Genomic DNA, 13,704 nt, shown 5'->3' on the forward strand with positions numbered 1-13,704 from the left:
TGTTGCTGTGAGAGCAGGGATTCTTGCTATTCCCTCTTCTCACACGGAAAAATACCCCATTGGTTTTGTCTTTGCAAGAGAGGAAGCAAGCCACCTTCTCCCCACCCCAGCCCTTTCCTTTGCTGTTAATTGCTCTGTTGAGGCAGGCCAAAACTGAGGAGACAGTAAGTCCAATGTACAGCTGTATTTTTCTGGAATGTTGTAACATGATCGAGTGGAACACTTGGATGAGAAGTTTCTATAAACATTAAAACCAGCATTTTAACTCAAAATGATTCATGGCATCTAAATAGCTACTTTAGCCATTCTTGCAGAATGAGTAAAGGCAGACAGTGATTTAGTGATGTATGTTATCTAAAAGCAGGTCAGAGTGTACTTGGCCAGTCAAGCTAAAGCTCTGCAACTACTGGACACTAGAGTTGTGTTGCTTAGCTGCAGATAGTGACTTTTTTTCAAGGCAATTATGAAGAAAAGCTTGAGGCTTCTTGCACTTTAGATAAACGGTATTTTGCAATTTCTTTTTAAATTACTTATTTGTGAAGAACTCACTTGTGAAAGATCAAGGTTACCGCAAAATCTATGCATTCAGACCAACTTTACTTTTCCATACAAGACACTTAACTTACATACCTCCTCTCTGTTTCCTTCTGGATCTTCTATGAAGACCATCAAGTCACCCTGCCCAGCACTGATAGTGTCCACTGTGAAGATGGCAGGCTGCTTCACCATGTTCCCATGAGGCTCAATCCCTGTGAGAGAGATACAGAACGGCACATTAGCTGCTGCCACAAAACCTGAAAGATAGTTTGGAGGTTACCCAAAGGCTGTCCAACCCATTCTCCCATGCAAGCCACCAGAATCAGTTTTCCCAGACTCCTGCACGACAAGTCTTTACCCTCTGCCCAGAGCATCATGCTCACAATAAGGCCTTCTCTTACAATACAAGCATTTTTAAAAGATGGTTGAATCATCAGCACTCAACCCATCTCACAATCTCTGACCAAGTCAGGAATCCAGCTGCTATCTGGATTCAGGGGAAAGCAAGTTACCCTGACAGGTACTGAGGGTCACCCCCACTGCTGGTGAGTGCAGGGCTGATGCTGACAGCAAGTGGGATACGTGCATTAGCTGCTCTTTAGGAGCTGCTCTGCTTCACACAGCTGAATTTTGAAGTGTGCTGCATCACAGGATGGGTGACTAGAGACGCAGGAGAGAAATTCTGGGAAGCCTTTAGGTGAAGGCATTACCCTAGAGCCAAGGGTAAAAGACTTACTTTAAGCAAGACTTTTTTTACCTATACTGTCCCATCTTACTCCATTTTCAAAACCCAGCAGTACAGATACTGCTCAGATTTACTATTCTTTAAAATCTGCTCAAACTACCTGGCCAGAATGAACACTGTACAAATAGCATGCAGGAACATCTTAAAACCATAAAAATCCTGCTACTTGGTGTGGTTTCCACTTAACTTTTAATCAGTTTCCTTATTCCTCAGCACAGGGCCTGCTACAGCACGCATTTACCAGCAGGGTTTCATCATCTCCCTGTACATAGTTCCAGGTCATGACATCTGTCATGGTGGTGTCAGACTGAGTGGGTGGAAGAACTTCCCAAAGTTGCTGATTCCAGACTAGCCCAAACACATATACCCTTCCATCCAAGGCAATTAGTCCTTGGCTGATTCATAAAATCGTGGGCACTACTGCTCCATAGCACAATTAGTGGAAAGCACAACGTCTGATAGATTATAAAGGAAGTGGTTGCGAACAACAGAATTCCTGAACTTGTTTATCTTCAGAAAACAGTAACTTGAGAGCAATGCAAGGAAGATCATGTTTTTGCTAGGAAATCTGAGCATTCTGATAAGGTGTTAACAATTGACATATTCATTCTTTCAAACTAAGCCCTAGCTTATCATCTAGCTGAAACTGCTATGAATTTGCTCTGCATCTCTTCAGTCCATCCCACAAGCATTAGAAGATGGTATTCAAGTTAAGTATCTCTCCTTCTGCAAGCACAAGTAGGATTGATCATCCTCCTCTGAAGACAATTTCAGCCAGGACAGCATTAGTTACAACACTTTATTAGCCTACACTTCATCTTCTAGATTTTACTATCTTACCCGTGGTCTGCTTTGGATGGTTAAATGAGAACTCCTAGCACACCAGTGACAACCTGCACAACTCTGTACATCCCCTCTGCAGGCTCATTTCACACTGGCTCTACACGTGGCTGTCCCCCCAGCACAAACCCCCATGGTGTCCAGGGAGGTGTGCTACAGCTAAGGCTCGCATTGGGAGGTTATGAGTAGCTTACATGAAAAATGGTAATAAAAAGAGCTAAGACTGACCCACTTCACACTTGACAGTCATCTTTTTCTGGAAGCATGAAAACCTGTTTTTCAATCGTACAAAAGACCCTGCTCAGTCAAGGACTAAAGCCCCTTGCTGCTGGAGTCACCTTCCAGTTCTGACATATCTTAGCAGTCAGAATTATCAATTAGTATATTTAGTGACTCTGTTTTAGCAATTAACTTCAGGAAAACATCAATCTTTCAAGAAGAGCCACTCACTCTAAAGTAGTTTTCATTACGATGGCTCCAGAGCACCACACACATTAAAGCAGACAACAAAGTAATTCCAGTTTCTGAATGAATAAAAACATGACTAAAGCCAGACTTGACAGATTGAGGCAGGCTAATCAGTCTTCAGGCTAATCATTTGGGGCCTGAAAAATGTGTCTGTGTATTGTGGTTTGCTGTGGAAGGCTCCAACAAAGGACATAAATCCCAAGCCGGACAGGTGCTAAACCCATTCTGACTGTTGCAACGGCTCCTAAGTGCACAAATAATGTCCATGTCCATTCATTCCACTAGTTAAGTTTCAATGGAAAAATCAAGTTTAAAAAAACCCAAGCAAATAAAAAAGCCAGGAAAAAATATGGAAAGTTTTGTTTCTTTCCATTTCACTCTCGTACACCCAATTCTGAAACTCACTCATTCTAAAAATCTTGAAGGACCAACAGCAGCCCCAGATGTAAAAAAAAAAAAAAAAATTAAAGATGGAATGGAGAGCCAAGTGTAATGCTGAAGAGATGCCTTCCAACATATCAAACATGTTAGAGGTAAAAATCTGTTACTTACTCAGTTGTGACTGTGCACCAGTCTAGAATAGAACCTCATCGATACTCATACGAAATTATCAATTTAAAAGGTCAGTTAAAAATAAGAATGCCTATGTAGATCTACAGTTGCATAAACATCTGTGGACAAGTCCTTCCAATCAGCAAACACAGCCTTTCCAACAAAGGCTTTTTAATATCTCAAGGCTTACCAACCTATCTTTGTACATGTGCAAAGTATTCAACATTACCAATCAATTCAACTAAGTTCTTTAGAATTAGCCCACTGTAACACACATCAAAGCTAGTAAATGGAAAATTGTCTCTACAGAGAGCCTGCTCAGAGAGACAGTGAGGTGATGAGGTTTGTCCTCTTTTAAGGAGTGCTTTATCACAAGAAGCATTCACAAGGTGCTAGATCATCACCCATCAGCAGCAACACTGCTGGCCTGAATTCCACACTAAGGTTGTTTTAGCCCCATAGCATGCTACTTCTTCCAGCTGTGGATGGGAGGCTGGCAGCTTGCAGAACAGGTTCAGACTGGGGAATTTACATGTTAGAACTAGGAGTGTCTTTTGGACTATATCCATGTATTTCTGAAACCAGGCACCACACCAAGAGTATACAAGTGAAACTTTGAAGTCAGTTAGTTACAGTAGGTCTGAAGTTCAACATAAGCAGAAAACCCCACCCAGCTTTCTGAGAAGTTACTGCTCCATGCAGCTTCAGCTCATCAAGTCCTTACCTCTGCCATAAGCCCTTGCTTTCTTTGGATTCAGTTTGGGTTTTAAAGGAGCTCCGGGTTTCAGCTTGGCTTTGGGGAACTGGGACAGGTAAGTCATCACAGAGTGCTCATCTACATCAGGGTGGATAATTTCTTCAGGGGTAATAACCTGAAAGACAGTGCAATTAAGTATATTGTACCAGTGCTTGGTTACTGCATGTCAACAAAGAAACAGAGCTATGACACAGACTTAGATTTCAAAACTCCCACATGCTAACGAGATTTCTTACATTTATTTTCCCTTTGATACACACAACATCATTTATTATCTCAGGCAACAAAATCAAGATGCTCATTATCGTCCCAGTGCAGTCTGGGGGGCTTTTCATGCCTTGATTATTAGGGGTTCTCAGGAGACTGCAACAAGTGTAATGGTATCAAAGCAAGACAACAGTCGTCATGTTCCCCTTGAAAAGTGACATGGGGATAATTGATACTGAAAAAATTAGTAATTCATAATCCTGTATGCTACAGCTCTGAACTGCAAGGCTTGCAAAGTAAAACTTGTGACCAGTCTCTTCTCCTGCTTCCACAATAAAAGCTGTTTCAGAGACTTCTGGAATTCTGTTCAACTTTATCAGCATGAAAATAATCCAGTTTGTAAATACATCACTCTCTGTTTGAACATTATCATCACAGGTGATTTCCTAGGCCAGTAAGTTTTTCTTCTGTGGAATTCAATGCAGCAAAACATACTCACTCCATGGACTAATAGATCAGGCACCACCACATAAGCCCTTTCCTCCTACCTTACACGCTGCAACAGCAGCTGTCTTCAGCAGACACCTACACAAAATCCTACAAGCTCTGAAATGCAATAGTGTGTTTCACTACAGTGCACCCTTTCTCAGGCAACTCTACATGAATTAACTGTAACTTTTCAGAGCATCCAAGCAGCTTCACCTGCTTTCCTCAATTTTAACTCCAGCTAGCCACAAGGCCAAAGCTGGCCACTGTGCTCCCCACAGGCAGCCCACGTCTTGGTGGCCGTACCTGCGGCACACCCAGCCAGTCATCCGCCTGCTGCATGGCTTCCCGAGCATTGTCCACGGGCTTCTTCGGGTCCCAGGTCTCCCAGTCAGGGCACAAACCTGCAAGCACATTTCAGTTATGTGTTACCTGCCAAGGTGCTTCCCTAGCTGAAGAAACCAAGCACAAACTCCACATTCCCTTGTGTTACACTGCTTTGCAGAAAGACATTCAAGAGTGTTGCAGAAGTAACCAAAACAAGACAAGCATATGCTGACCACTGAAACACCTCTAAGACAGCAACCAGTGTAGAGTCAGAGAATGGTTTAGCCTGGAAGGAATCTTTTAAGGTCATCTATACTGACCCCCCTCTGCCCCTCCGCCCCGCAATGAGCAGTGACATCTTCAAGGAGCCCTGTGTAACCTGGCCTTGAATGTTTCCAGAGATGGGACATCTACCACCTCTCTGGGTAACTTGTGCAAGATACCAATATAAATTTAGCACAGATACATCTACCATCCTTTATGTTTCACTGGTCCTCCTGCAGCATATTTGGTGAAGAAAATTTCAACCGCTTGCCACAGCAGCCCAGATTGCATTAGATGAGCACCAGCAATCATACTAGCAAGGCTGTTTTATAAGGTGGTGAGGAAATTTTGCCTTTTTCACACTTCATCAAATTATTTGCCTTAAGCAGCTCAGTCTCAACTTGCTAAACACCGAAGTTTCAGGTACTGTGCAGCTTCTGGCTGCTCTGTGCTGCCTCTGCAATCCTATTTCAGGAGAACACATGAAGTCTCCCACTGCACCCTGAAGTTGAAAGGCTGTTGGCACTTGCCGTGGGAACAATCCTTTCTTCCATGTAGGAGCCAGCATTTGTGCCTTTGTCCCTTGCACCCAATACAAAGTTTAGATGTGGCGCCTCCCAAAATGCAATCACACATTCTGCTTCCGGCCAGAATTTCTCTGGGCCAAGTAGTTTACAACTTGCTGCTTCCTGCAGCTGGTCTCTGGACTTTTTTGGTTTTCTTGAAAGCCTCATTCCAGTCTCTAGCTCAGTAGTGAAAACTTCCTCTCATAGGAAAAGCAGCCACAAGGACAACAAGCAAGGAAAACACTGGGCATCAGAACAAAGGACTTACCTGGAGCACAGCTGTCAACAAGAGCACCCAGTGCTTTGCCATCCTGCCAGTTCTGATTGAAGTTTGTGATTGGCAAGTACGGAATTTTGTTCTGGATCCAGCCCAGCAGCCTCTGCTTAGGGGTCTGCTTCTTCGCATCATCATCACCTTCATCCTCCCACACTGGCATAGAAATGGAGTAGTGGAGGATAAGGGTCCATATCAGGCCAAGGATCAACTTCAGGTTTCCATCAACTATGGCTTTACTATCTGGAAGACAAAAGACATACAACTGATTATTTGCCATTCTAAAGCAAAGAGGTATGTTTTTAAAACAGTGTGCCTGCACTCATGCACAGATAATCAAGGACAAGAAAACTGACCCAAGCCACTGCAGGCATTTGCTCAGGTAGAGACACCATTCCTCAAGGGGTGCATTAGACAGGACGAAAAGAGAAGAGTCAAAGGACTCAGTGCTCCCCCGTTGTATTGAGAGATCAGTGCTCTCCAAGAGCGTGACTTGCCCTTCAGCTTTACAATCTTAGCTTAGGAGAATTGGCAGTTTAAGTCTCTGGTATTTTGATTTGGATAAGTACCACCTGGTATTTTGTAATGGCATTTGTATCTTATGAAAAGGCCAAACAGCATGTGATGGAGTTCTCCCAACAGGCATGAAACACTCCAGGGCATAGCTAAAAGCATTATTTAGGAAACAGCATTTATATACAGAAACATGTCTCCCACACACATCAATAATTTGCCTTTAAAATGGTAGGGGGAAAAAAAGTGCTGCTATGTAGTGAAGACAAGCAAATACAGACTTTGGAATTAGTCTGGATATATCAAGACCTGTGTACAATCAGAGAAGTGGGCAATGGAGGTCCATGGAGGATTCTTTGCACCATCACACAAGATGTCATCCCTTCACACTACAAATTCAGAGTTATAGAAAAGAAGAGCCAGCTTTGGCTTTTCCATATCATTCTCCAGCTTAAGAAAAATTTATCATCAGAGTGGCCCTGCTGCTGTTCTGCTTTAAGACACACTATGGAGCTAAGTTTAAGGCTGCTGGGTATCAAGATCAGATTTTCGTAAGCAACGTCTGCAGGGGCAGGATGCTTTTCTGCATGCATCAGTTGTGCATCAATTTGGCCTTGTGAAGTGACTGCTACAGGTTTGCAAATTCTCATGCAAGTTGCTTTAGCTTTAATGAGTCACAGATTAAATGCCCTCCCTCCCGTTGGGCTTGTAGTTGTTACTCAGGTTGTATTACACTAACAGTTCAAGTTTTTTCAAGCCCACCCAAACCAGAGCTTTTCCACAATGTTTCAGGATGCTCTCAGCCTGACAGTTCCTCTTATTCACAGCTGCATGTTACAGCACAGCATTTTTCTGTTCTTTCCTCCATCTCAAGTGAAAACTGTTAGAGAAATCCCTCTTCAGACAACAGAAGTTACAAGTGACCTGGAAGCTTTTGTGTACTCTCCAGCTCCTGCAGCAGACACTGGAGTAAAGACAACTACAGCTGTATAAACTCCCTTTCATGCCACCACAATTATTGTACAGGCACCTTACAGAGTCCTAGCTAGCAAAGTAAAAGTGTTCTGTAACTGGATTGCACTCTCCAGTTCAAATTCAGTGTTAACAGGCAAAGTCCTCCAAGGTGACCCTCCCTGTGCCCAACATCCACTGGGCATGCCTTACCTGCTCCTCTTCAGCTACAGAGATCACAGCAGCAACCCAGCACCATCTTATCAATGCAAAAAGATCTACTGACTTCCAAAACAAGTGATTATACAGAATAGTGACCAAGAACAGTATCAACCAGGGTGTTCCCTTTAACGCAATGCTCAAGCAAAGTGGTTAATATTTACAGGGTTTCACAATAGAGCAGTATGTCCTAAACAGATAATAATGTAACTTCAGACCTTGAATGGCATTCGGACTTTCTGGATAGTTAGCGTCTGGTTTGTATGGGATTTTTTAACACTGGTGTTGACCAATGTTACAGGATTACGATACATGTCTGCCACTCGAATGTTCACTGCTGATTGCACATCCAGTCCAAGATAGAACAGATAGCTATGAGGTGATTAAGCCCCACTAGGTTTTAATTACAGGTTCCAAGGTAAAAGTCTACATCATGTAAGCAGTGGGTCTCCTAGCAACAACTAAACATGCCCTACTGTTACCCGTTTCAGTCCTCTTTCCAGCCAAGCTGCAAACTGGTCAGTGGTGTGAAGATGCTCCCTCACACCAAACCGTCAGTGCAAATCCTCACTACCCACCTGCCCCCTGTGCCAGCAGCCCCTCCATCCTGCCCCATGGCATGACCACCAGGTCACACAGTGGTGCTGGAGCACACCAATGGCCAGCCCATCTCTGCTCCAGAAATGCCTCCAAGCTTCAGTTTCAGATTTATATCAACGTCGGCATTTTTACTAGAGGGACACAGGGATGATTTAGTATGCTACAATGATTTAGTATGACAGCCTCATCTCAGAAGGCTGTCCAGCATTTCCAGGGAGGAATGCCAGCAGGACAGAACCACCTTGAGTACAATGCTAAGCACACATTACTCGAGATAATGAATGGCTCCTTTTATATTTATAGCACATAAATAATGTCTATATGTGGCTGCACTGTGGTTACTGCAGCAACCAGCTGTGTCTTCAGAGCTTCCCCCAGCACCCCATTGCCCTCTCCAAAGGCATAGCGGGCCTGTGGTCCTTGACCTGGGGAAGAACAGCTGTACAGGGCTTCACAAAAAGAGCAAGAATATCCCATCTCATCAGCCTCATCCAGAGAGGCTGGGCACAGGGCTGCTGCCCTTATGACAGGAAAAGGTCATCACAGGAACAGGACAGCTCTTCCTCTCTGGGGTTGGTGCCATTGCCACGACTGCACTTTGTTAGCAAGTTAGCAAGCTCTCACAGCCTCCCAGCTTCCTGACAGGCATAGGGATCTCATGATGTAATTTTTTCCAAGAGAAGGAGGAGGGCTTGTCTGCTTTCATTTGGGGTGGGGAGTAGGGAGGGTGAAGAACTCCTGGGCAGGACAGGAGACCTTATCGGCAGCCAGCAGAGCTGCCCGCATGCTCTTTTCGCAGGCACCCCACTTCCAGCACTGGCTCACAATCTCTATCACTATATAAAAGAACCCTCCAATGTTCAGGAGAAAACCAAAGTCCAGCTCACAGCAGGCTTAGCTTCCATGCACTGCTGTAAAGCTCAGCACCACCTGGGCACTCAGCCTCTCCAGAAGAGCCTCTGCTTTAGTGCTGCCTTTTTCATTAACTGACTAAAAATATTCAGTGGATTCTCCTCAAGGTCTCTTGGGCTTTAAGATGAAAGTGGCAACTGGGAAGACGCACATCCACTCACAGGTTCTTTACAGGGAGCACAGAGCTGACCCTGAGAACACTCTTAGTACAACCAAATTTGCAAGAATCCCCCACCAGCTCTGAGTGCACACTGTCAGTGTAATAGTGCCAAGGTGTTGGGATAGTGGAAAAAATAATATATTCCAATGACCCTTAAGAACCAATAATCATTACTGCAGGCACTGCTTGTACCCCAGCTCAGCTGGCTTTCCACTGAATTCCCTCCATTCCCTGATCTGCTTCAAGACATTTTCTGGCCATCTCAAGCTGGAAAATGGATTACATAAACAGCAGACTTCCACCACTGCTTTCCTACTACAAAAATTACTTTTAGGCATACTTATTACTCACACAAACAATACAGAGTCTTCAAAGTCATGTTTCTCAATTACTCCACTGGAGTTCATAGTAAAATGACAACATAGAGATGCACAGTTGTGGTCAGTGTTTCTGAATGGCAACAGCCCAGCCCCTTCACAATTCACCTCCACAACTCCCAGTTGCATTTGGCTTTCAGCTTCAATGAGTTAGGTGGACAGGAGCAAATTGCCTGCTTTCAGCTGTGAGAGCATGTTTACTGCATAGCACCAGCCATGTTTCCACAGATCAAAGGACCCCTCTCCATGCAGGGGACAGTCACGGGTCCCTGCCTTCCTGTGGCTTGGAGGAAGTGAGCTGTTGGATCTCATCTGCCAAGATCATTTAGCAGGGCTGAACCAACTTTTTATAGCATCATTGTAGACAGCTTTAATGTAACCTTTCTTGGAGAAAGTATGGTCATCTGCATAATTTGCTTTATTCATGTCACAGTGCTTATGTTAACATCTGCAAGATGCACTTACAGGTGTGTCAGAGAGCAATGTTTCCTGGTTCCCGGTAGGAGACGTGTGCTTTGGAGATCAAAGTCCCTGCACAGCTGACTCATACCTGCTGACAGCCACTGGACTTCTACCTTCAAAGGGCACATTTTTACGGGAAGCCCAGGCATGAAGCAGGAATCCATGCCACAGGACCTCCATCTTGCCTCACACTAGTACTTGGGAGGACTTCAAGCTCAACTGTAAACAGACAACTTTAGAGATGCCATCTAGAAGAGCCAATGGATGAAGGGTTTGGAAAGGGGGTTTTTGCACTGTTTTTGGTGGGTTTGGGGTTTTTTAAGTTATTATCAGAACTAAGAATTTTGTGGGTATGATATGCAAGTCCTCCTGACATTCTTGCTGTGGACTCCAAAATTTTGAATGCTCTAAGATGACCACTTTCAGACAGTCTGCAAGTTCTCATGGCTAGACATGCTGTCCTGAACCAGCAAGACACAAAAAAATGCAGAAACAATCAAGTCCAGATTTAACACAAACCTTCATTCCCACCTACACTGTTCAACATGCATTTTAACTTCAACTCTCCAGCTCCAACTTGCTTTCCTCCTCTAGAAGTACCCAATGACAATATAACATCAACAAAATAGCAGCAACCATCAGCAAGATGCAGTCCTGTTCAGCTGCAGGCAGGAGCCATCTGCAGGGAAGGGTTGCTGTCAGCCCACTGCTGAGGTCCTGCTGTCAGGGTGCATCTCAACATGGCCTACATGCTGACTACTGGGGAAAACCTGCCAGCCAGACTTAAGCTGTTCTGCAGAATCAACAACAGTATTGAACAACCAAGCACTTTCCTCAAAAAAAACCAAACCAAAAACAAGCGCCTATATATAGCCTACAACATTAAGTTTTATGTAGAAGTATCCTGCTTCTTAGTCAGCTATTAAGTGGCTGCCTGGTAGGGTGAAGAGGAAAACAGACTGAACCAGAGCTCATTTGCTTCCCCCATCACACCTCTGAGTCTAGATTGTAATTCTTCCACTTTTATTATCCTATTAACTACATGGCAACCAGCCCAAAAAATGGATTATGGCAATTCCATAGGCCAACAGTACATACCACCAGTCTCACTCTTGAAAAGCAACCAAGTTTCAACTGCTCAAACCGATTTATAATTGTTGCTCTATACTAAATATTAATACGATATGTTACACTTGGACTGCTAAAATCACACTCCTCAAAGGAAAAAGAAAGATGGTAAAGTACCAGGGCTTCAGCTAGCAATGTGACTAGTCTGAGCCAACAGTGTGACCATTTTGAGACAAATGCGTGTCATTTTTATGGCTGGGGCCACAAAAAACTACCCAACCTACCAAGTGGAAAACTGCCAATGCTTGGTCGTCTGCATTTGTCCTTATAGCTGCCCCAGGAGCCAGTGCCAGAACTGAAACCTGGCACTGGCTTGAAGCTTGCACATTTATCTACTCCAGTAGAAATCCCTAAATTCTATTCAGAACACAGGGCTTGAACTACATGACCTTTATTAGGTCTACAATTCTACAATTTTAAAAAAAGCAAATAAACAAAAAAGCATTATAAACAAGTTTGTGACTAGTATCATTTGCTCATATGCAAGTCTACTCTGCATTCAGATTAAGTATAAGTACTACCCAAACTGTGGCAATGTTCCTTAAACTCTGCCCTACAGCAGGGCTGCAAGTCATTCTCTGTTGGACAATTAGAGGAAACAAGATAAGCCACTGAAACAGACAGCTTCCTTACTAAACCGAGCTAGTCATACAGACTGTGGAAGCATTGCAAAAACAAATGAAGGACTGAAAAAGCAGCTTTTGAGTAGTAAATTTTATTTTTTTTTAAATAGTTTCACAGCTTAGGCTGCAGTCAATACAGCTTGTTCACTATCTCACAAAGCCATCTCAGAAGCTTTGCTGATGATTTTCACACAGAGAAGTTAAAGCACAACCAGCACTGATCTTTGCATCCACCTTCTCTAAAAAGTGGTCATCTTCTTCATATTTTTATGTCTTCCATATTTAAACTTTTGTTCTATGCATTATATGGAGGGAGAACCCAAATCCATGGTTCTCAATATAAAACACAGTCTCACCAGCAGCCCTTACTCCTTATTTCCGGACATGGAAGGAATTTTGCATAGCACACACAAAGTTCATTTCAATTATGGATCAGTTATGAAGAGACTGTAGGAATTTAGTAGATCTTAGTGTCTTTAAGTGTCTGAGCATTTCCCCACATCTAGTTATTCTCACCTATTGCTAAATAGCTATAGCAGCTGGGGGACAGAAAAATTAAGCAATGATTAGGGTTTAATCTTCTGGAACAGAGAAAACACCACACTGAGCAGAGCTGCATGCCAAACTGAAGTATGCAGATGAGATGGTGCTGAGCAAGCTGCCCAAGGAAATTCTTTCCTGAAGCATACAGTATGTGTTCACAGGCTTACCATGCCTGCTAAAGACATTAGCAACATCCTCTGTAGGGATAATATGTCTTTAAATCAATTACAGGGGTTCCTCTGTGCTTTGAGAACATACTGCAACCATTTCCTCCAGTGTCCCTTAAGCCCAGGTCCACATCCCAGCTCCTCAGGGTCAGCACATCACTTGTGTCCTGCCACGTGCAGCAGCTCACCCCACGGAAGCATAGGCTGTGCCTATGGCACAGAGCTGGTTGAACTCAAGCTGGTTTTGGGGATACCTGGTTGTGACCTGCCAGCTTCCAACAGTGACATGCTGCAGTCCATTGCATCTCTGCTTCTCAGCAGTGTTTGCAGGAGGTGCTGTGACCCCTAGGACAGCTGTTCCTCAGCATCCAGCTTACCCGAGCATCCCTGAGCTTTCAGCTCACTGGCTCCCAGCTGAGCTCCCACACCCTGCCAAGACACAGCCACTCCTCAGCTTCACTGACGAGCCTCAGGGAGCTCATCACCTGAGGAAGTGTATCTTCAGGAAGCCTAAGTGATACACCATGTACACTCAGAGATCCACTAAGCTTTTTACAAGGTAGGTTTCCCAGAGGAGGAATGACTCTTCACTGGAGGGTTGTAAGAACAGTAACTGGGTGCTGATCTGGGCATGGACAGGAGGATGGAAAAGAATATGGAGTTTTATTTTTTTGTAAGGGACAGAAACCATTTTCTTCTAAGCTTACCAGGGTGACTGTTTACAAAAAAAAAAAAAAAAAAGAGTAAGATTCCTCTGTGATACAAATCTTCAGATTTGAGATATTAAACATTACACTTCAGAGGGTTTTAAACTATTAAAATAGTGTTTACTTTAACTGGATTTGAAACCAATCATGTCAGAGAACTTCAGGCCACTGTTGCATCCATCACCCTGTACTGTCTATTAGTGCATGTCGGGCCTCTAGAAAGGATCTCATGAGATGGAACTGGCAACTGAAAAAAATAAGTTCAAATCCAGTCTTTTCAGCATAGGTTTGGCAAGAAAAAAAATATCACACAGACTTT

General features: G+C 43.7%; 1 protein-coding gene across 3 annotated transcripts in view; it reads right to left on the reverse strand.

Annotated features, from left to right (window-relative positions):
* The window catches only part of FLNB (filamin B), a 72,008-nt gene that overhangs the window by 41,692 nt on the left and 16,612 nt on the right, over positions 1–13,704 (reverse strand). For all 3 annotated transcript variants that reach the window (XM_048315259.1, XM_048315260.1, XM_048315261.1), the window contains exons 2-5: positions 6,018–6,266; positions 4,899–4,996; positions 3,867–4,014; positions 631–749 (exon numbers count right to left, since the gene is read on the reverse strand). In XM_048315259.1, the coding sequence (XP_048171216.1) occupies positions 631–749; positions 3,867–4,014; positions 4,899–4,996; positions 6,018–6,266 (614 nt within the window). The remainder of the gene's footprint in view (positions 1–630; positions 750–3,866; positions 4,015–4,898; positions 4,997–6,017; positions 6,267–13,704) is intronic.

Source organism: Corvus hawaiiensis, chromosome 11 (genome assembly GCF_020740725.1).
Source record: "Corvus hawaiiensis isolate bCorHaw1 chromosome 11, bCorHaw1.pri.cur, whole genome shotgun sequence".
Taxonomy (NCBI): Eukaryota; Metazoa; Chordata; class Aves; order Passeriformes; family Corvidae; genus Corvus; species Corvus hawaiiensis.